This window comes from Pan paniscus, chromosome 13 (assembly GCF_029289425.2).
Source record: "Pan paniscus chromosome 13, NHGRI_mPanPan1-v2.0_pri, whole genome shotgun sequence".
Lineage (NCBI taxonomy): Eukaryota > Metazoa > Chordata > Mammalia > Primates > Hominidae > Pan > Pan paniscus.
In genome coordinates, this window is record NC_073262.2 from 37,760,628 (window position 1) to 37,783,163 (window position 22,536).

General features: G+C 39.2%; 1 protein-coding gene across 1 annotated transcript in view; it reads right to left on the minus strand.

Annotated features, from left to right (window-relative positions):
- Positions 1-22,536, minus strand: part of THSD7B (thrombospondin type 1 domain containing 7B) — a 914,353-nt gene that overhangs the window by 506,656 nt on the left and 385,161 nt on the right. The window contains exons 6-7 of the mRNA XM_024927960.4: positions 11,738-11,893; positions 1,050-1,247 (exon numbers count right to left, since the gene is read on the minus strand). Coding sequence (XP_024783728.3) covers positions 1,050-1,247; positions 11,738-11,893 — 354 coding nt within the window. The remainder of the gene's footprint in view (positions 1-1,049; positions 1,248-11,737; positions 11,894-22,536) is intronic.

Sequence of the window (22,536 nt, forward strand, 5' to 3'; positions counted from 1 at the left end):
TTAGTTTTAACTCTCTGCTGTAGCTAATACAATCTGTTATTGCCCTTTAATTAAATAATCACCTGGTTTCCACAGGTAACCAATTACATCACCTGACAAAATCTATATCTGTGTAATTATGGTAATGATTGAAAAGAAATGAAGAAAGAATGAAGAGAGGGAGGGAGGGAGAGAGAAAAAAAGGAATGAAAAGCTTTGCAATATATATCAACCCTGTGTGCTCTGAATCTATTTTGTGATTTACTTCTGTTCTATGGATTACTTAGCTGCATAAGTTCAAAACGCTTCATTCCACATATCATGAGCATTATAAGTGGGGCTTCTCATGGCAGAGCTGATTAATAAATATACACGATATTCTTCCAAGGCACTGAAATTTTTTTCAAGTTCAGGATCAAGGTTTTACATGTCACTTTTCTTAGTTCCACATGACACATGTTTTCTGAATCACCTTTCATTTCAAATAACCTACCAGGTGCTTGCTGATTGAGGAAAGACATCATTGTTAATAGTTTTGTAAATCTTGACAACTTGTATTTAAAAACAGTTCTTTGGAAATGTTAGTATTGTGTCTATAGCTGATTCAACTCTAATGTCATATAAACAAAAAGCCACCTAGTTTTGTTTGGTTGTTTTTTTAACTTGCAGGACGTTTCAGTCCTGGATTCTTAACAAGATGATATTTGTTTATAATATATAAAGGCATGTTATACATTGGCTTTTACTTGTTTTATATTGATAAGTTGAACACTATCTAAGAGATTTGTTTTCTGTTTTTTTGACAAATTAAAAACTCTTAAGAAATCTCTAGGTTTGCTGTATTGCATTTAAGTACAATCAAATAGTGTTCTGTCATGGAGTATGTGGACCCATATTAAGCCACGGCACCTTACTTTGCAGCAATGTGTCACTCAATGTAAACATAAATATTCAAGGATAAGAAAGGCTGTGCTTCTCTTCCTCATGAGAATGATCTATTGAAGGGTGGTCATGTGTTATTTGGCTGATACTTAACATCCTAACACCTCTAGTGGGTCACTGGGTCATACCGCGGTCATTCTGGCAGACAGCCTTCAGAATACGATGTCCCAGGCCACATTTTCCATGATCAGGGAAGCAGATCCCTTCTGATGCCAGCCATCGGTAGCACATTGGATCCTCACAAGGAACAGACTCCACCAAATGAGGGCAATGCCCTGCAGGCCCTGTAGATTCCATGAGGACATGGCGCTGCCTCGTTCTAAATCCTAAAAAGAGAGAGAAAAGAATTTTCAGAGAATTCCACTCTTTTCCAGGAAAGGAAAAGAAGCAGCTGGGTGAGAGATGAAAAGTTTTATTCAAGTACTCATCGCTCTAAGCACGTATTATCTTGATGTGTTTTATTCTATGTGAAGTGAGAGGATGAGATGTAGAAAAAAAAGAGAATGGGAAAGAATAAAAGCAGGAAATCTGTCTTCCAAGAGTTTACAAACTAGGAGTTGGAGAAGTCAGACTTAATTCAATGGAATAATAAGTAGCATAAGTCCTATGGTATCAATAAACCAGTAAAAATAAATGGAGACTCAGAAATGATCTAAATATAGATTAATCCACATTTTCTTTTTGCTGTTGATTTTGACATTCTTGTTACGCTGCATTCGGTTAAAATACATCACCTCTTTGGCATCTCCATGGCGCCTGACCATTCACAACTTCCTGCTCCGAGATTTATCTGCATCATGTCACTGAGGTTTACACATCAGTCTGCCTCATAAAGACAATATCTCTTTGGAGTTCACTTTCCATCCAGGCTAGACATGGGTCCATGATTGTTATTATGTTTAAAAAAAAGTGTACTGTGGGACTAGGGCCTGAAAGTCCCAGCCAGAGACTGTAATAAGAACATAGATGTATTTTACATGCTATGGGCCCAGAGAGTCACAAATGCAAATCAACAGGAGTCAAGCAGGTACACATCGAGGCAAATGGGTCAACCATGAGACTGCAGCGAGTGTTTGGGTTAATACGCCTGCTCTAAAATGCCTGACTACTATTCAGCTTCTGTTGACTCTTGGCCTTAGAGATCATGAACCCTCTGTTAACAGATCCTTCCATTTTGTCTAAGAAACCAGAAATCCCTCTATTTTTAAATGATAAAAACTAATGCACAATTTTTAAAAAATAAAGTGACCTAATAAAGAAGGACTGAGAACCAGATTGAACCCTTTAGTCTAAATTTTCAATCTCTGGCCCCCATGATATACCACTTCTAAAGGCTACGTCTACCTTTTGTGGATCTCATACCTTCCATCGTTTCTATTCCAAATTCAATCAACAGATTCCTTTAATTCCTTTTTCTTTTAACAAAACCAACAGTTTTGCATGAATAACATTTTAAGAATGTTATTAATTATATTAATAACATATATATTGTTATATATAATAACATATATATTATGTTATATATATAATAACATATATATAACATACATATTATAACATATATATTAATAATGTTAAGAAATGTTATTCATTTATTCCTTGGAGTAAGTAAAGAAAATGAGAGAGTTTGATAGCACAGAGAACATTCAATTCCCAGAGTGAAAGCTGCATATCCCACCACTCTTCCCACAAGGGGAGGGGAGAAGGACAAGTTCGGGAGCATGAGAGGTAACATCTCTCTCATGAAAAAGTTACACACCTCAAAGTATAGTTGGAGAAAGACCAACCTCTCTTAAATAGCACAGCCAAGGAGGCTAGAACACAATGAACATGAGGTTTTGAGACACAAGAAAAAGCTACAGAGAGGTTCTGGGTTATCTTAGATTGAAAAAAAAAACAAACCCTCAAATAAAGCACTTAAAAATCCTTACCTAAAATACTAAGTATTTTAGCAAAGTACAGGGCTGGGCAAGAATTTTAGGTAAGGATTTTTAAGTGCTTTATTTGAGGGTTTTTTTTTTTTCCTAAGATAACCCAGAACCTCCCTTTAAAAGAGACTCCTAGTCTCTTTAAGGATTAGCTACCTTGGGAAGAAATCATTCAGCCAGTCAGAGGCTATATGCTCATGGCATTGACATGGTTAAGATCAGAGCAGTTAAAAAAAAATAATAATGGCTTCTGCCATGCTTTATACCTCCATACCTCCATGTCTATATCATTAACTAGCCAAATAAAATCTACAGAAGGGCTCAGCTTCCTTTCTAAGCCACCTTGAAAGGAGATGCATACACGGCTGTAAACTTCACTTGACGAGCATCAAACTACAATGACCTACGAGCTCTCACTGCCACAAAACTCGAATGACCTCTATTCTTATATGTAACATCTGCATGCTGTTTATTTATTGTCTTATATTTTTGCTTGTTTTGATTTTATCTTTGAGCAAGACATGGCATGAGTCGCCATGATTTACACTGTTTGACAACCAGCCCAGACTTGAGCACAGAAACTTAGAAGTCTTTATGAAGGATTCTGGGTGTCCTATTATTTGGAGCTTAATGCCATTGAGGGGCATGTTCAGTTTCCCTCCATAAATCAAGTTGCATCCATCTTGCCATAAATCTATAGATTACATCTCCTCAGTCAATAAATTCCTTCAGTCTTTCATTTGTGCTGCCCTTGTCCTGACTCTAACTAGGATCAAATCACAGCACAAGCTCAGCATAAAACAAAAAACCCTGGATTCTCTTGCTAGCACTTAACTTTAATCACACATCGCTGTTCATGCCTGCAATAGACATCAGGTGTCTCCCAGGTACTTCTGTTCTGAAAGATATACAATTGCCAAGTCCATAGTGGTTGGGGGCCAGCCAACCAATCACTTTCATTTATTGAGTTTCATATTAATCAGATGATATTATTCCATAAATATTAACTGTCATTTGCACATCACTTTCCTGTACTATGGGAAGCCACAGGAGGAACCAGAAATGTGTATTCTTCTCAAAGCGTAAAACCCAACAAGGGAAAAAGGCACATGCATAAACTAACATCCACCCTTTACCAAGACTGGGACAGTAACTTTATTACTCTAAATGAATAAAGCCTCAAAACTATGTTATAAGTTACTATTCCCATTTTGCATGTGTGAAAACTAAGATGCCACTTTATTACTTCTCCAAAGGTGCATTATTACTGATTAAATGGATGGGTGTGAAAATCAGCAGAAGTCTTTCAGAGTCATTGCCTCCTCACAAGAAAAGATTAAAGTCAACTCCTGTGGATATTGTGTTTTCGCCACACTTTATAAAGTGAACCTGAAAGGCACTGTGGTTTAGTTGAAGGTACTAAAAGTGAGTAGATTGGACAGTGGAATTTTAGACACTGCACAGCAGGGGAGAGCCATAATCAACATTTCCTGACCACAGATTCAATTCACCTTTAGTGAAACTAGTATCTGCAGGGTTTATTTTTTTCTATGACTCCAAGAATTAATATTTAGTGTATAATTCTACAGGAGATAATTAGAAAAGAATGGGCAGTGGGTTGGGGAGAGAAAAGGGAAGACGAGCAGATGGCAGAAAAGGGGTCAGTGTTTTTTAATTGAAGCCATGGAAGAATTAAAAGAGGCTCCGGAGGGTATATCCAGATCTGAGGGCTGTATTTCTGCATGAGTTAGTGGATCAGAAGTGTACACATGAGCTATCCACAGGCAATGTTATGTCTCAACACTGACTCCATTGGGACAGGCGTGAAGAAAGTCCAGCAGGTTCCAGCCTGGCCAATATGGTAAAACTCCATCTCTACTAAAAATACAAAAAAATTAGCCAGGCAGGGTGGCACCTGCCTGTAATCCCAGATACTCAGGAGGCTGAGGCAGAACTGCTTGAACCTGGGAGGTGGAGGTTGCCGTGAGACGAGATCACGCCACTGCACTCCAGCCTGGGTGACAGAGTGAGACTCTGTCTCAGAAAATAAATAAATAAATAAATAAATAATAAAATAAAAATTATAAAAAAGAAAGTCTAGCAGGTTAAACAAACAGGACAGAAGCTTATTCTGTCTTAAGTACTCCATTTGCTCTTCCTCTCTGGCGGCCCTGAACTTTGGGTAACAACTCTGAGTGAAAGAATCTGAGCATATTGAAGCTTCAATCCTAACCCTTTGGAAATCAACCACCATCCTGCAGGGATAGTATTTTATAGTATCACTATTAGTCCACAGCCTGGTGTAAATCCAGAAACTAAGAAGACACACTGATAGGGTGAAGTCAGCATGAGAACTCCCAAAGCTTAGAATGAGAAGTTAACAGAACGCCCCACCCACCCCAAACACATAGACACAGAAAAAAGAAACAACTATCTCTTAGCATTTCCTATCTATGAGAAAGCAAAATGATTTTATAGACTTCTCATTCAAGGGAAAGCCTATCTAGCAGACAAGGATGGAAAATGGAAATATCCCCCGTTTTTGGTATGTAACATCTAAAACATGTCAGTATTTTCCAACTTTAGCATGTTATCTAATTTGTTTAAGAGCATAAAAGACTGTCTTCAAAAAACAGTCATGCCTTCTCAGTTTCAAAGTATCTTGTCCTTTGGGAATTTTTAAGGACTTGGGTGCTCTCATTGAGGGAAGGAATCCCTGAAGTCCTTCCACCTAAGCAGCTGGCTGTTGTGACACTCTATAGGGAGCCTCCAGCAAATTCCTCTTTAGAACAACTTCAGTGGGCAATTCTGCCTTTCTAGTATATGTCTGAAAAGGATAAGGATGTCATATAAATGTGTGTCTATATATCAAGAAAAAATTTTAAAATGTATCACATCTATGTGTAGAGTTTGTCTAAGAGTATTTATTTTTTCAGGCTAATTCTCTTTCGTATATCTCTAATTATAACACTCTGGGAGTGTATCAAAGAGAAAGCAACAAATGATAAAACCTGACCCAATTTAAATTCCTCTGAAAGGCATCCTAGCTTTACTTGACAAGCACCAACCTGCCGATCATGGTTCCCTTGTCTGCCTGTCATGACGCGATGGAAGGGTGTGAAGGCTGTGAACACTGGCTGATTTTCTAATGTACTCTGAATAACCAACAGCCACAAGCCTTCCATGATTCCTAATGGAAGGATTTCTGATTAAGAATAAAAGTCGTGTAAAGATAATTTCTATAGTAACTAATTTCTTCTATTCGGTAATAAAACATTTCCTACTTTCCCATTCCTTTCTACTTTTTTTCTTAATGTGAACAAAGGAAATGTACCAGAGCAATAACACGATGACTAGGAAAGCCTAGAGAGGAGAAAAATGATATTCTCTCCTACTTTCCACATTCATTTTTTTTTGCTGTTGTTTGCTTTTCTCTTAAATACTCCATCTTTCTGTGTGTATGTGTGTGCGTGCACGTGTGTGTGTGTGTGTGTGTGTGTTTTAAGAGTATGAAATATCTAGGAAAGTATAAATATCCTAGATTTCTGCTAGTGGAATCACTGCATTTTAGAGTAGAGAATTCAGATGTGAAGCTAAACACTCCCGCTTATATCCCAGAGTTTTGCAATGTTTAATGCATTAGCCTGTGTACCCCAGCTTCTGTAGAATTCTGAAGTATCTTTAGTTTGTACCACTCAGTGATCCTGGCAGAACTCCCATGATTCTACTCACGGTAGAATCATGGGACAGACACCAAGACTGAGGGGGATCTCAGACCTAATACACACAAGTCAGTAGAAATAACAAGACTACTTGCTGTCATCACAACATGCTTGGATACCCTGAAGGAACAGAATCATTTCCCTAGAGGGAAAACTCTATTCTTCATTCTTCCCAAGAGGGAATATAGGCAGGTGGTCCTGGCAGGTTTTAACAAGACCTTACAAACCAAAATTCTCTCTGCTCTAGGGGAGCATTTATAAAATACCAAACTCCTAGACCTGAATAACAATCATCAGGGCTTACCATCCCTCCTGTCAGTGACTACAGTTCAGGAGGCAGCCATTCAGCCACAGAATGGGTTCTATTAAAAAACGGCTAATTCTCATCAATCCCAACATGTCCCTAAACTCTGCAGGAGGCTGTGGGGACAGTACCACCTTCAGGTGAGAGGTTCTACTGCCTCCATCCTCTCCTTCAGCACTTTTCTTTCACTCTTTCTTTTTTTTTATTATACTTTAAGTTCTAGGGTACATGTACACAACGTGCAGGTTTGTTACATATGTATACATGTGACATGTTGGTGGGCTGCACCCATTAACTCGTCATTTACATTAGATATATCTCCTAATGCCATTCCTCCCCTCTCCCCCACCCCACGACAGGCCCCGGTGTGTGATGTTCCCCTTCCTGTGTCCAAGTGTTCTCATTGTTCAATTCCCACCTATGAGTGAGAATATGCGGTGTTTGGTTTTTTGTCCTTGCGATAGTTTGCTGAGAATGATGGTTTCCAGCTTCATCCATGTCCCTACAAAGGATATGAATTCACCCTTTTTTATGGCTGCATAGTATTCTATGGTGTATATGTGCCACATTTTCTTAATCCAGTCTATCATTGTTGGACATTTGGGTTGGTTCCAAGTCTTTGCTATTGTGAGTAGTGCCACAACAAACATATGTGTGCATGGGTCTTTATAGCAGCATGATTTATAATCCTTTGGGTATATACCCAGTAATGGGATGGCTGGGTCAAATGGTATTTCTAGCTCTAGATCCTTGAGGAATCGCCACAGTGTCTTCCACAATGGTTGAACTAGTTTACAATCCCACCAACAGTGTAAAAGTATTCCTATTTCTCCACATCCTCTCCAGCACCTGTTGTTTCCTGACTTTTTAATGATCGCCATTCTAACTGGTGTGAGACGGTATCTCATTGTGGTTTTGATTTGCATTTCTCTGATGGCCAGTGATGATGCCTTAAGCCCTTTTCAAAGGCTGAGTCTCCCTTTGAAAAAAGTATTGATTGGGGCAAAACACTCCCCACCTCTGGTTATCTAGTGCTCTTAAGCTACTCTCAGCACAACCTCCTGCCCTCCCACAACTGCAGTCTCTTTTCCCCCTTCATCCAATGACAACGTACTGACACTAGATACATCCCATGCCCCATACCTTGTCTCCTGCATCTGCTCAATGATTTGCTCTTAGGCATAATGGCTCACACTGACCAATGTGGTGCATGATGGGCAGATGGCTTCTCTTCTCAGAACTGAGCTTGTACTTTGATCCAAACTTCTTTAGGCTGATGGAGAAAATCAACTAAGGAAGCTTAGGGTTTGGAGGGACACTGGACTAAAGAGACAGGAAACCAGATCCTTACTGCCAACATGGCCATCATTAAATTACCATGGGACTTTAGACAAATTACCTTACTTCTTGACACTTTGGTGTTGTCATTTTGTGAAGTGCTGTATCCTTGTTGAGCCTAAATGCTGATTCAAAGTTGGGCAGTGTATTAGTTTCTAGAGCTGTCATAACTAAGTACTGGAAATTGGGTAGCTTAAATCAATAGAAATGTATCGTCTTCAGAGTTCTACAGGCTGGAAGCCTGAAATCAAGGTGTCAGCAGGGCCATGCTCCACATGCTCCCTCTGGAGGCTTTACAGAAGAATCTGTGCCATGCCTCTCTCCTAGCTTCTGGTGGTTGTGGTTCTCCATGGTGCTCCTTGGCTTGGAACACATTACTCCCAATGTCTGCCTTCATCTTCATGTGGCCTCTCCTCTTCTGTGTCTCAATGTCCTCACATGGCACTCTCCTCTCTGTGTATGTCACTATGCCCAAATTTTCCTCTTCTTGCAAGAACACCAGTCACTGGAATAGAGCCTACCTTAATCCAGTATGACCTAATCTTAACTTCATTACTTCTGAAATAATCCTATTTCCAAATAACATCCTACTCATATGTACCAGGGGTTGGGATTTGAACACATCTTTTTGGGGGCATACCATTCAACCTACAGCAAGTGGTGTCTTATGAATGATGGACCAGGGTATATCTGCACAGGTTGACTTTTACTATAGAGAAATAGAGGCCAATGAGGATAAAGTTTGGCAAAAAAAGTTACTTGGCGGAATGGGGCCAAGGGAGGGGGTCTGAAGTTCCATGGGCCAGTTCCGAATTATCCGGAAAAATAAAACTGAAAGTTCAAGGAGCCAGTTTTTAACAGGAGTTTTGTGAAAATTGGAGGTCAAGTGACAAAAAAACACAACACAGAATTAGGGCAACCAGCCTGATCAACATGGAGAAACCCCGTCTCTACTAAAAACACAAAAATTAACCAGACATGGTGGCGCATGCCTGCAATCCCAGCTACTCGGGAGGCTGAGGCAGGAGAATTGCTTGAACCCAGGAGGCAGAGGTTGTGGTGAGCCAAGATCACGCCATTGCACTCCAGCCTGGGCAACAAGAGTGAAACTCAAAAGAAGGGGAAAGGGAAATGGAAAGTGAAAGGAAAAGGGAAAGGGAGGAAGAAAGGAAGGAAGGGAGGGAGGGAGGAAGGAAAGAAAGGAAAGAAAAAGAAAGAAAGCAGGCAAAAGCATTCTTTGAATTGCCATAGAGAATCCATGGCCCAGAACGAAGGGGAGAAAGCATTTAGTAAACATCTATTTAACAAGCACCTATAAAATCTGACCCTCAGAACTGCTTCTACCTGCCTGTAGTACCAGTACCTCATTTTTTTCTGAGGGAGTCACATTTCCCCATTCTCTGTCTTTGAAGTTTGAAGGGAACTGTCCCTCTCCTGATCCCAGTGGTGGCCACATGTCCAGGATTTGAACATGTAAACCCCACATCCTCCAGTCAGAGTAGTTGGTTCAGGAATGAGGACATGACATAAAACAGTCAATGAGATTCAACTCCAGGACTCTTCCGGAGACCAATGGAAAAGACATTTCTTTCTGCTGTATGTACTACCTTAAATTGAACCTAATATAGAGAAAAGCAGACACAAGAGATGGAGAGAGAGAGAAATGTAAAGGTAAAGAAAGAATTAGAAAACAAGACGGAGACCCATTGGCCTGTTTATACTCTTGGATGCAGCCCTATCCTCTCTTCTCATTTCAGCTACATGAGCTCAAACCAGTCTCTTCTTTTGACTTAAGCTGGTTATCAATTGGGTTTCTGTCACCTATAACCATTAGTCTCCCAAGTAATATAACCAAGAGTCTCCCAGATCTACTTGGTCTGATGTGGTTCTACAGCTTTGAAAGCAGATGAAGGCAGCACTTCATGCAGCAAAGTGATGTCACAGCCACAGTGACTGGAGGAGCCTTGGTCCAACCTCACATGATTTTCTGGACAGTGACCTAAACAGGAGCAGCACAGGCTAAACATAAGATGACTGTTCTAAAAATATGTAAATCACCCTGAAGAATCTCGTATACAACTACATGCAACTGACTATATACGTGTAGATCATAAGACTGCAAACTATAGGTATTAGTATAAATGGAAACTTATTTGTGTCCACAAGCTGCGGAGGCGTGGGGGACATTCTGGTTACATGTCGAATAAGAGAATTGCCCAAGGCCCTCTCCAGGCTTCTTTGACATCCAGATTTCTATGGTTTGATAAAAGAATGAAAGTTAGCTTCCACCTGCCTGAAAGCCAATACACGTCTTCCTTTCTACCTTAGAACAAGAGTCAGAACGAAAGGAAAAGCCCAGGAACAGGGATAAGTGAGTCTGGGTGTGCACATGTGTATATATGAGCACTCTAGGAATTACTGAAATGTGGGTTTTCAAGTGAATGTAGCAGTAAGCAGTGAGCAGGGTGCTAGGTACGCAAGCATGCTAGCATCAAGTGTTTGGCCATGGATTCTTGCTTTGCATGTAATAACTAGAATCTAATTTCTGGAATGTCCTTGGATCTCATTTCTCTTGGTAAAGGAAATATTTTTTTTTAGTACTGTCATTTAAGGGAACACAGTATCAATAGAAACTAAAGGGTCAATGAAAGAGAAGGCAAGATATCACTAGGAGTAAACTTTTGAAGATGAAGATGTATATTTTGATTACAAACTGAAGAAAACTAGACCATAGAGGCCTACAAAAATAAACAGGAATATAAAGGTTGAAGATTTTTCCTTAAGCCCAAGATCAATATCAGAAACTAAATAATATACATAATGACCCTTGCAAAAATCTAAAATATAACATCAAATGTTAAATGTGGAAATCTGAAAAGAAATATATAGATTTGCCAAACAGCTCTTTTCAGGTGTGAGTGTGGAAATCATGTCCAATTTCCCCCATATAAACATTATATATAAAAAACATGAAGTGGCCAGGCACGGTGGCTCACGCCTGTAATCCCAGCACTTTAGGAGACTGACGTGGGCAGATCACGAGGTCAGGAGTTCGAGACCAGCCTGGAAAACATGGTGAAACCCCATCTCTACTAAAAATACAAAAATTAGCAGGGCTTGGTGGCAAGCACCTGTAATCCCAGCTACTTGGGAGGCTGAGTCCAGAGAATTGTTTGAACCCAGGAGGCAGAGATTGCAGTGAGCCAAGATCGTGCCATTGCACTCCAGCCTGGGTAACAGAGCAAGACCTCATCTTGGAAAACAAAACAAAACAAAAGATGGAGTTATACCAAATAGAGTAGTAGTCAGCTATGAGTCTAACTGAAGGTAAATCAAGGTGAGATTGTGCACTCCACAGAAATGTCCCAGTTGCCTCCCTAAAACTGAATACCGTTAGGCTTGAGCTGGTTATCTAAATTTTACAAACAAATATTGTCTTAAGCAGGCTTAATCAGTGACTTAGCTACCAAAATAAATGTTTGTACGCTGACAGCAAATGAAGCGCATGCAAACAAGGCACTCACCTTTTTTCCCCTGAGGATCACGACAGTTTTCATGGATGCACAGGCCCCAGGCTGACCAGGAAGATACTATGCAGTCCGTAGAGCAAGGGATATTGCAGAGCTGAGAGGGCAACGGGGTGGGTCCCATACATAATGTCTTTTCCACAGGTCTAGAGACTGAGGGACAAAAAGATAACGGACCATGTCACATTCTCTGGACATCCTTAGCATTGCTTCTGCCTTTATTTGCATGCCTGTCTTGCAAATAAAACATTATAGTTAAAAAGAACATATGCAAAGAAAACATCAACACTTTCTAATATGTGTTGTTTAGCTTCACATGACTAGTATTTTGGTTGAGAAAAGGCAAAGAAGACAGAGGCAAAGTGCATGCGCTTGAAATTCCTGCTTTGCAGGGTATTACCTGGGAATCTAAGAGAGAACTGGAAATATCATAGATACAAATTATCTAGAGTTATGACTCTTTAAAAAATTAAATGGCTTTGTGAAGTTTCAAGATGAGTCTATCTCAACTATATAAATGACTAGGTCACTGTGAAAAAAATCCAGATCGAAGCCCTCAGGTGGAGTGTTTAGCATAACCAATCTACTGCTGTGACTCCCCTGAGCGGGGGAGCTGGCAAAGATACACAAGAAAAATGGTACTTAGGATAAGAAGAAAATTCAGAATCTGTGACTGCAGAACTGGCCCTTGGAAATCAGTTTCATTTGTGAGGCTACACAGAGGCCCAAATGTCCTCTTGGAAAATGACTAGTAGCTTCCGTCTCTTCCTGGTGTGCACCTGCACCCAGAGTGGGCCCACATGGAGGTCACTTCAGGTCGCAGCAACCATCTTTCCAACAACAGTGTTCACCATGTGTCCTCTGTATGCAGATGCTTTTTTTTTCTTTTTATTTTTTGCTCTTTTAAATTTAATTAATTAATTAATTTTTTTTTGAGACAGGGTTTCACCCTGTCACCAAGGCTGGAGTGCAGTGGTACCATCATAGCTCACTGTAGCATCAACTTAATTGATCTTCCTACCTCAGCCTCCTGAGTAGCTGGGACCACTGGTGCAATGTCACCATGATCGGCTAATTTTTTCTATTGCTTTTTGTAGAGAGAAGGTCTCCCTATGTTCCCTAGGCTGTTCTGAGACTCCTGGGCTCAAGCAATCTGCCTCCATCAGCCTCCCAAAGTGCTGGGATTACACACGTGAGCCACCATGCCTGGCCAGGAGACTCTTTCTAGGCACCATGAGAATACACAGAAGAAGGAGAAGATAAGATCCCAATCCTTGTGAAGATTGTAATTTTATAGGAGCTAGGATAGTAATACTTGGAGATGACACTCTAAAGGAACAGACAAATGTATTAAGTAATTACTCTTGCACAGAGAGACCCTAAACTAGGAAGGCTTTGAAGCAATCTAGAGTTTTTTTAACAAATGGTTAAAGTTCCAAAAATGTTATTTTACACACTAGTTTGTACTATTGTCTAAATATTTCTGATATGTCATTTCTATTCAGTTGAGCACACTAGAAATGCTTCCAAGGTGGACACTGCAGTAAGAGGAGTGAGTTGTAAATCACACCATCTACTTTCTGTCTTACCCTTAACACATGTGTAAGAGTCAAATCTGGTAAGAGTGAAAATAAATTTCAGCACTGACCAGCAGAACTTCGAACACCAAAATAGCAGCAAAATAAAAAAATATTATCATGACAAAGTTGCAACCCATGGGGAAAAAGTATTTCTAATGAACAATGAGGCAACCTGAGCTGCTTATGAGGGTGAAAGGAAAAGAGAGGCTGCGAAACAAAATAATAATGTTTTATTTGCAATTAATTCTTTTCCAGTTTACCAAAAGGATTTGATATGACTTAAAATAAAGGGCAAGTACAAAGCAAGATTGCCAATGTAAATGTTACAGTTTGCAAGCCATGTGGAGGGGACAGAGAAAGGAAGAGAGAACAGGTATTAGGAGAATGTAAAGGGATTGCCCAGGGAGGCTGAGAAGAGGTGGCAATCAAACAAAGGTTGTGCTTGAAATGGGAACAATAGGATGAGAAGCTGGAGTGACCGGAACTGGGGATGCACAGATGAGACTGATGAACTGTGTGTAAAGGGGAACCCAAGAGATGGGGAAGGGGTTTGTGATTCATCCCCAGGGTTGAGGAAATCAAGACACACACAAGACAGTCATTCATTGAGTAAATCATGCATTCATTTCAAACCACTGAGCATCCATCTAAATCAGGCACTCTTGAGTAGTGTCTGGTTACAAGGAGCTCTCAGTCTAAAAGGGTAAATCAAGCAGTATATTAACAGAGCTGATGAAAGAGATGTGCCAGAGCATTGTATAAATAGAAAGCTGCATAGCTGGATGGCTTAAGGCAGAAGTGTATTTCAATCTGGTCTCATACATGTTAGCATGTGTTCTCACAAACTCAAACTTTAGTTCCAAAAACAAAACCTTGGTAATGATGGAAAAGAAAGTGGGCCATGTAAGCTGATGTTTAATGAGCATTTATAATGCATGCCAGGCACTAGTTATAACCCACTTATCAACATTAATTCATTTAATCTGCATAACTTCCCTTTGAGGTATATGTTGTTATTATTCTCTCTAGTTTTAAAATAAGGAAACTGAGGCACAGAAATGTTCACTTATTCACATTCCCAGCTAGTAAGCAGTGGACCTGGGGTTGGGATCTAGGCATCTGGGTCTGAGTTTGTCTTCTTAACCACAGCCCTATACGACCTCGGTATTTGTCATTCAACCTATATTAAGTACCTTCCCTGCATAGGACACTTCTCTGGGTGGCCTTGGACTGATACAGTTTTCCCTCTTTGTTGTGTGTAGCTCCCAAAAATAACTGTAGAATGAGCTGAAAATGCAACATCCAGAGATAAGGAGGAAGCTAGCCAAAATAGCCCCAGCTTTGCTCCAGTCCCCCATAAGAACAAGATGTCCTTCAACATTTTTAGCCCAGCATGTCAAGTATCCCCCAAGGTATAAAACCCAAGATGGGCCACTTTTCAGTGTCCCTCATCTGCAGTGCAAGTGGGATATGCACAGTGGAGACCCCATGGGCAGCTTTCTGTACCGTGGGGCACCAGCTCACAATGAATCGTAGGCGTCTGTTGTCCCTTGCTGCCTATCTGTGAGTAATAAATCTGCTTCATATAACTTGTTGCATATGAGTGTATTTGCTCCCACTGGACTCAGACAAGTTGGTAACCAGTGCACAGTGGACCTGCATCACACCATTTGTTAACACAGTGTTAGGTGCTTAAGCTACAATGGTGAGTAAAACATACCAGGTTTCTGTCTTCATAGAGTCCATGTTACAGCAAGAATTCATATTAATTGTATATGGGTCCACAAATCCTAATAAGACTGGAAAGCTGTATTACTGCCCTCTTTTCCTTGCCATGACTGTCTCTCTCATTACTAAGAAGATACTCTAAGCCCCTCAGCCCCAAGACCCAGCTGACAGCTGCTGCCACAACCTCTGTACTTGATGTTGGGCCCTGCAGTTCAAAGTACTCAATCAACCGGAGCAACTCTCAGGCACACATTAGGCAAGCACTACAGTGTATCTGAAGCTCCCAGCATGTCTGTGCAGGAAGGGCTTATGGTTGGCAGTGCAGCTGGAAAAAGCCTGGGAAATACGTTCTGAAGCTGCGTTTGTCAAGGACACTGTGTCTACACCGATATTATGCTTATGTGGCTTATTTTTGGAGGCCTGTTGAGGATTACGGGGGTTGTGAGGTTAAGTCCCCTGAGTCCTCTTTGATAAATACTTAACTGTCAATTAGTTGACTGTTGAACATTAGAACTAATGGTACCCTCAGATTTGAAATTAGAGAAGGACATGGTTTGCTGGAAAAGAACAGGGAGGGATTTCCCCAGGGACTATTAAGTGACATATTGGAGGACTGGGGTAGGAGAGAGACCATTTATCAAAGCAGTCACGTCTCTTCAGCACCTGCTGTTTTGATGGACAGTGAATCTTAATCCATATCAATAAATTATTCCAGTGTCTGGTGACAAGTCTAAGATGCTTCATTTAGACACTGAATCAATGTGCTTGGGTCAGCCTGTCTCTATCACAGACCCACTAAGCCCACCCCAGGCTAAATTTGTTCTAGAAATAAATCATGAGTAAGTCACAAAGAACTTACCAGCTTCAGACCACTTAGCAAGTCATATCTTCCAGAGAAGACTAAAAACACAGGATATTTCTATGCTCCAACAGTCAATAGGACTTTCGGAGCTAGAGGGAGCTTCAGAGCTGATTTAGTTTAATTCAACAATTTTACTGAAAAACTAAGCTCCCAAGACTTTGGGTGGTTTTTCCAAGTTCATTCAGCAAGCACAGAGCAAAGCAAGAGCTAAGCCTCTACCCAAGTGGCCAACTCATCTCTGTCTATCCTTCTTGGTTTTCCTTCCATAGAATGAAAACATCAGATAGCGCAGATGTGGTCATTTCTACCAAGGATATTTTGTTTATGAATCACAGTGACCAGAACTGGAGGCAACACGTGACATGACAGATCCAAGAATCTTTAAATAAATTTAACACTTTAAACCCTTTATACCTTTAAATAAAATCCAAATCCTTCCCCTCCTTCATTGCTACTGCAAAACTCCAGTCTTTTCCCAAATGGTCCCCATCAAGGAGGCAGTGAGACCAAAATTTGCTCCAGTTCAAATGACTATCATACTTTTTAAAAATTTGTGGCTGTTCATATTGAAACACATTTATCCCAGGAAGTGGGTGGAGTGAAGGCATTTCCTGGGTCACCTAAAGTTGGGTGATCTATGCAATTTACTGTCTACTGAGTCTTCAGTTCTCTTTGGCCAAACTCCAGCCACGATGTTTGTGGTAAGAACTGCTGCTTTTCTATTCACCTGCACTCCTTTCTCTGAAACTACTGCCTGAAACAAATTTATTTCTATTAATTAGCTCTGTCTTCTCTTAATGCAATGAGGCCCTAGGAGCAGGTCTGTGCTATCCCACTTCCTCCAGCTGCCTCTTAGACCATGTCACCTTGGAGCCTTCTGCCATTCCTAGGCTGACCAACTGCCAGACTAGGTAAGCAATTATCCAAGGTCTTATAGGCTATTTAGGTTTGGTAGACAGCAATGTTAATCCCCACAGAGACTCTTCATGGTCACAAAATGTTAAAGAGTCAAAATAACATATAACTCAGACAAATCTGGATCACTGCCTAGCGGCATCTTTCTAAATGCTAAGGAAAATATTATAGTATTGTAAGTGATTGCACATATGCAATAGTCATTAATATTTTGAATATTTTGCTGGTGTCTAAACTGGAATTTTTCATTGGCAATATGAAATTATTAAATTGACCTGTCTCACAAGAAATGTTAAAGTCTGCTACTAATAATTGCAAAGTCACCTTAAATAATGAATTCCTCCATGAACAGAATGTTAATTAAGAGGAGGAAAAATATGCTGGGTAGGGGATATGTTTAATGTTAAGGAAAAAAAACTGTTCTTAATTCTAGATATGAACAAAGTTTACCATTTTCCTTAATGACATGGTGAATTCAGATGAGCATACAAATTCATACAAAATGAATTGTATTTAAGAGGAAAAATGCCTGTTGTGATCATTAGTATGTGACTGCCATTGTAAAGAAAAATGAGTATCATTCTTTGAAATTAAATCAAACTCTACTCCAAACTAATTTGAATTAACCGAGAAATAAGATGCTAAAGAATCAATGAGTATACATTTTCCCACCCCTATTGATAGCCATTTTGTAAGATTTAAATTTCAGTTCATTTAAACTCCTCAAAAAGAAATTAAAATGGAATTGCATAATAGTATTTAATTAATTATAATTAATAACCATGTATCCCTCTTTAGTTTAAATACAGGAAGTTATATTTGCTTAAAGTAAAAAGAGGTACTATAAGAGTCATTGGCGCTTTGTTGTTTTTAAATATATCTATTACTGGATAAAAAATCAAGTCAGTCTTTTTCAAAATTCAGAAAGTGTTTGAGGTAATTCTGGCAAGGCATAATGGAGTTCATCTTTCCTTTAGGACAAAAAGAAGTATCTTACAGATGGTAGAGGAATTCGTCACAAGATACTAATTTTTTTCCCCAGCATTTTCAAAAAAGTAGAGATTAAAAGAAAATAAAGCTACTGTTACTTCCTAAGAACCCCCAAAATCTAAATTGTTTTGTCTGCTTTCTACCTTAGGGGTACCTAAGTAACCCTACAAATAAAACATTCTATCTTCAGTTAATTTTAAATATGATTTTGATTTCCAGAATACAACATCAACCTCCTCAAAGAAGTTAGATAAAGAAGTTACAGTCATTTCAGTTTTCCAAATCAAATGAAGGCACTGTAAACCCGAAAGGAAATGCTCACTCAAAGACTCAGAACTCCCCAATTCCATGGGCTTTTCAAGAAACAACCAAAAATCACCAGCAATTGCTCAAATTTAATTTGAAACTAATGAAAGAGCCTACTTATGTAAAAATGCTACTTTCTAAATGATTTTTGAGAAACAATATTGCCCCTGATATATTCATTTAGGGAGTACACTGACTTGGCAGAAACTCAATCTACCTCCTGCTAAAATAAATAGGTCTCTTCTACAGACTGAAGGAGTCAAATGGTGGAAGGGGAAAGATAAATAATTTTACAATTTTAACCATAAAGCCATTTTCCTTCAAGAAGCATCATGCATTGTTTCAGTTGACTGTTGTCACTGGGATTTGCAAAATAATGAATCAGTCTTTTAACTTAGTAAATAGAATAAAATCTGTCTCCTAGAACTTATAGGCAGCTTAAAGAATTAAATCACTTCTCATCCTATTATACCTAATAAAGCTTAATTTTAGCCATATTGTGACTCTCTTGGCAAAGTACCATGCAATACAATTTGGCAGGAAGATGTGTGTATATGCACAGCAGATTTAATATATAAAAATAATTCCTGCAATTAGAAATAATTATGTAAAATTTGGCCACATGTCAAAAAGTTTTCTGAATTTCATTCATTTCATATAGCCAATTAGAAAATGAATATCAACTAGTGATTTTCCTAATGATAAAGAGTAACAGCACTATAGGCAAAGATAGAAAAACACTCCTCAGGAGAAAAATAAAGGCAAAACAAGTGAAGCACATATATAATTTTAGAAAGAAATCAAAGTCAATAGCCACCAATTACATAATTAAGGAAAAAAATATAGTAGCCTTCAGCCATATATTCATCTGTTTCTATTATCATATGTTCTCTCCTCTGTCCCCCTTTTGAAACTTATTTTCTGATTATTTCTCAGACTTTTGGCTCAGAAATAAAAGAAGGGCATGGAGAAGATAGAAAGAACAAGAGCTGATCTAAATGACATCTTATACAGTTCATGAAGTGAGAAGCACCATTGTTGATGACACAGAAGAGAAAGGCGGCAAGTGAGAGATAGGGAAGTGGTCAAGAAAAGAGAAAAAGTAAAAAGGCAGAGAGGCAGGTACAATGAAAGAGCTATTTCCAGAGATTTCAAGGGCAGAAATATGCAATGTGAGGGAAGGGGAGCTTTCAAAAGGTCCAAGAGTCCTCTTCACACCCAGCACTTTGTAACTTATAATTCATTTTCTTTTCCATAGAAACTATGACAACAGTTAAATGAAAGCAAGTCTTCCTGGGAATGATCACAAGTGCCTATTTAACTAATGTTGGTATTAATAGCTAATAGGCATTGACAACCCACTTGGCTCTAGGTGCTATGCTAATCGCTTTAATGTGATTTCTCATTTACGCATCAGCACAACCACTCAGGTGCATACAATTATCATTTCTATTTTACAGATGAGATAACTGAAGGTAAGTTATTTGTCTCAAATTACAAGGCTAATAAGTGACAAACTCCAGGCTTCTTAAATCTCCATATCCTTTAATACTACACTATACAATGATTTTGTATTTGCAAGAAAAATTATAATAGAAAAGTAGGCTGTTATAGTAATAATTAACTGGGAAAAAAATAAGTGACTATTTTGTCTGCTTCCAAAAAATATGTGAAATGAGATAAAATAGAAAAAAATAGGTTTAAAAATGTCACCAGTACAAGCTAAACCTTAGGAAAGGTAAGTGTTGTTAAAGTAAAAGAAGCTAGATGAGTATTTTTGTGGTAATCTAAAAAGTACTTACGATTATTTCCAAAGGCTTGAGAGAGGGGATGAAATGTGTTTATATTGACTATTTTCATTTTAACATTTAGTTGTAGGACCATTCCTAAAAACATTTAAAGAGTTCACTATAAGCACCCCTCCTCTTCAAGTTTTGCTTAAAGGGCAAAGAATGACAAAAAAAAAAAAAAAATTAAGGTAGCTTTGAAACTGGGGAAGGAGTGGCAACCGGGTGCAAAGGTCACCCTCCACTAGCTACAAACGCAGTCATGTGCCACATAATGACACTTCACCTCAAGGACTGCCCAGACAACTGTGGTCCCATAAGATTATAATGGACCTGAAAAATACCTGTTGCCTAAGGACATCACAGTCATCCTAATGTCATAGTGCAATCAATGCATTATTTACATTTGTGGTGATGCTGGTATAAACAGACCTGTGGTGCTGCTAGTCATATAAAAGTACAGCACATACAATTATGTACAATATATAATACTTGATAATAAATAATTGTATTACTGGTTTGTACATTTACTATACTATACTTTTTATTGTTAGAGTGTACTCCTTCTACTTACCAAAGTATTAACTGTAAAACAGCCTCAGGCAGGTCCTTCAGGAGGTATTCCAGAAGAAGGCATTGTCTTTTTGTTGCTGTTTTTTTTAATACTTTAAGTTCTAGGGTACATGTGCATTGTTAACAGAGGAGATAGCAGCTCCATGTGTGTTATTGCCCCTAAAGATCTTCCAGTGGGACAAGATGTGGAGGTTGAAGACAGTGATATTGATGATCCTTACCCTACGTAGGCCTAGGGTAATGTGTGTGTTTGTGTCTTAGTTTTTAACAAAGAAGTTTAAAAGTATAAAATAAAAAATAAAAAAAGTTAAAAATGGAAAAAAGCTTACAGAAAGGGTAAGATGAAAGAAAATATTGTGCTGTTGAACAACTGTTTTTGTTTTAAGCTAAGTGTAATAACAAAAGAGTTAAAAGTTTTAAAAAATTGAGAACTTTATGAAGTACAAAAGTTAAATTAAGCTAAGATTAATTTATTATTGAAAAGAGAAGTTTTAAAAATAAATTCAGTGTAGCATAAGTGTGCAGTGTTTATAAAATCTACAGTAGTGTACAGTAACATCCTAGGCCTTCATACTCAGTCAGGACTCACTCACTGATTCACCCAGAGCAACTTTGACTCCTACGAGCCCAATTCATGTAAGTGCCCTACACAGATGTGCCGGGTTTTAATCTTTTACACTGTATTTTTACTGTATCTTTTCTATGTTTAGATATACAAATACTTACCACTGTGTTATAATTGCCTATATTATTCAGCACAGTAACATGCATTACAGGTTTGTAGCCTGTCAGCATTAGGCCATACCATATAGCCTAGTTGTGAGTGGACTATCCCAACTAGATTTGTGTAAGTACACTCTATGATGTACAAAGACAAGATCATCTAACAAAGCATCTCTTAGAAGGAACCCCCTCATTAAGCCCTGTATTAGTCCATTCCCATGCTCCTGTGAAGAAATACCTGAGACTGGGTAATTTATGAAGAAAAGAGTTATAATTAACTCACAGTTGTTCAGGGCTGGGGAGGCCTCAGGAAACTTACAATCATGGAAGAAGGGGAAGAAAACATGTCCTTCTTCACATGGCAGCAACAAGGAGAAGTGCAGAGTGTAGGGGGGGAAGCCCCTTATAAAAACATCAGATCTCATGAGAACTCACTCACTGTCATGAGAACAGCATGGAGGTAACCACCCTCATGATCTCAATTACCTCCCACCGAGCCCCTCCCACAACATGTGGAAACTATGGGAAATAAAATTCAAGATAAGATTTGGGTGGGAATACAGCCAAACCATATCATTCTGCCCCTGGCCCCTCCCAAATCTCATGTCTTCACATTTCTTTCTTTTTCTTTTTCTTTTTTTTTTTTTTTTTTTGAGACAGAATTTCACTCTTGTTACCCAGGCTGCAGTGCAGTGGCACCATCTCAGCTCACCACAACCTCTGCCTCCCGGGTTCAAATGATTCTCCTGCCTCAGCCTCCAGAGTAGCTGGGATTACAGGCATGCACCACCACACCTGGCTAGTTTTGTATTTTTAGTAGAGACAGTGTTTTCTCCATGTTGGTCAGGCTGGTCTCGAACTCCTGACCTCAGGTGATCTGCCCACCTTGGCCTCCCAAACTGCTGGGATTACAGGCGTGAGCCACTGCACCAAGCCATGTCTTCACATTTCAAAATGTAATCATGTCTTCCCAAAAGTTCCTCAAAATCTTAACTCATTCCAGCATTAACCTGAAAGTCCAAGTCCAAAGTCTCATTGGAGACAAGTCATGTCCCATCCACCTATAAGCCTATAAAATCAAAAGCAAGTTAGTTACTTCCTAGATACAATGGGGATACAGGCATTGGGTAAATACACCCATTCCAAATGGGAAAAATTGGCCAAAATGAAGGGGCTACAGGCCCCATGCAAGTCCGAAATCCACAGGGGCAGTCAAATCTTAAAGCTCCAAAATGATCTCCTTTGACTCCATGTCTCATGTCCAGGTCATGCTGATGCAAAAGGTGGGCTCTCGTAGCCTTGGGCAGCTCCACCCCTGTGACTTTGCAGGGT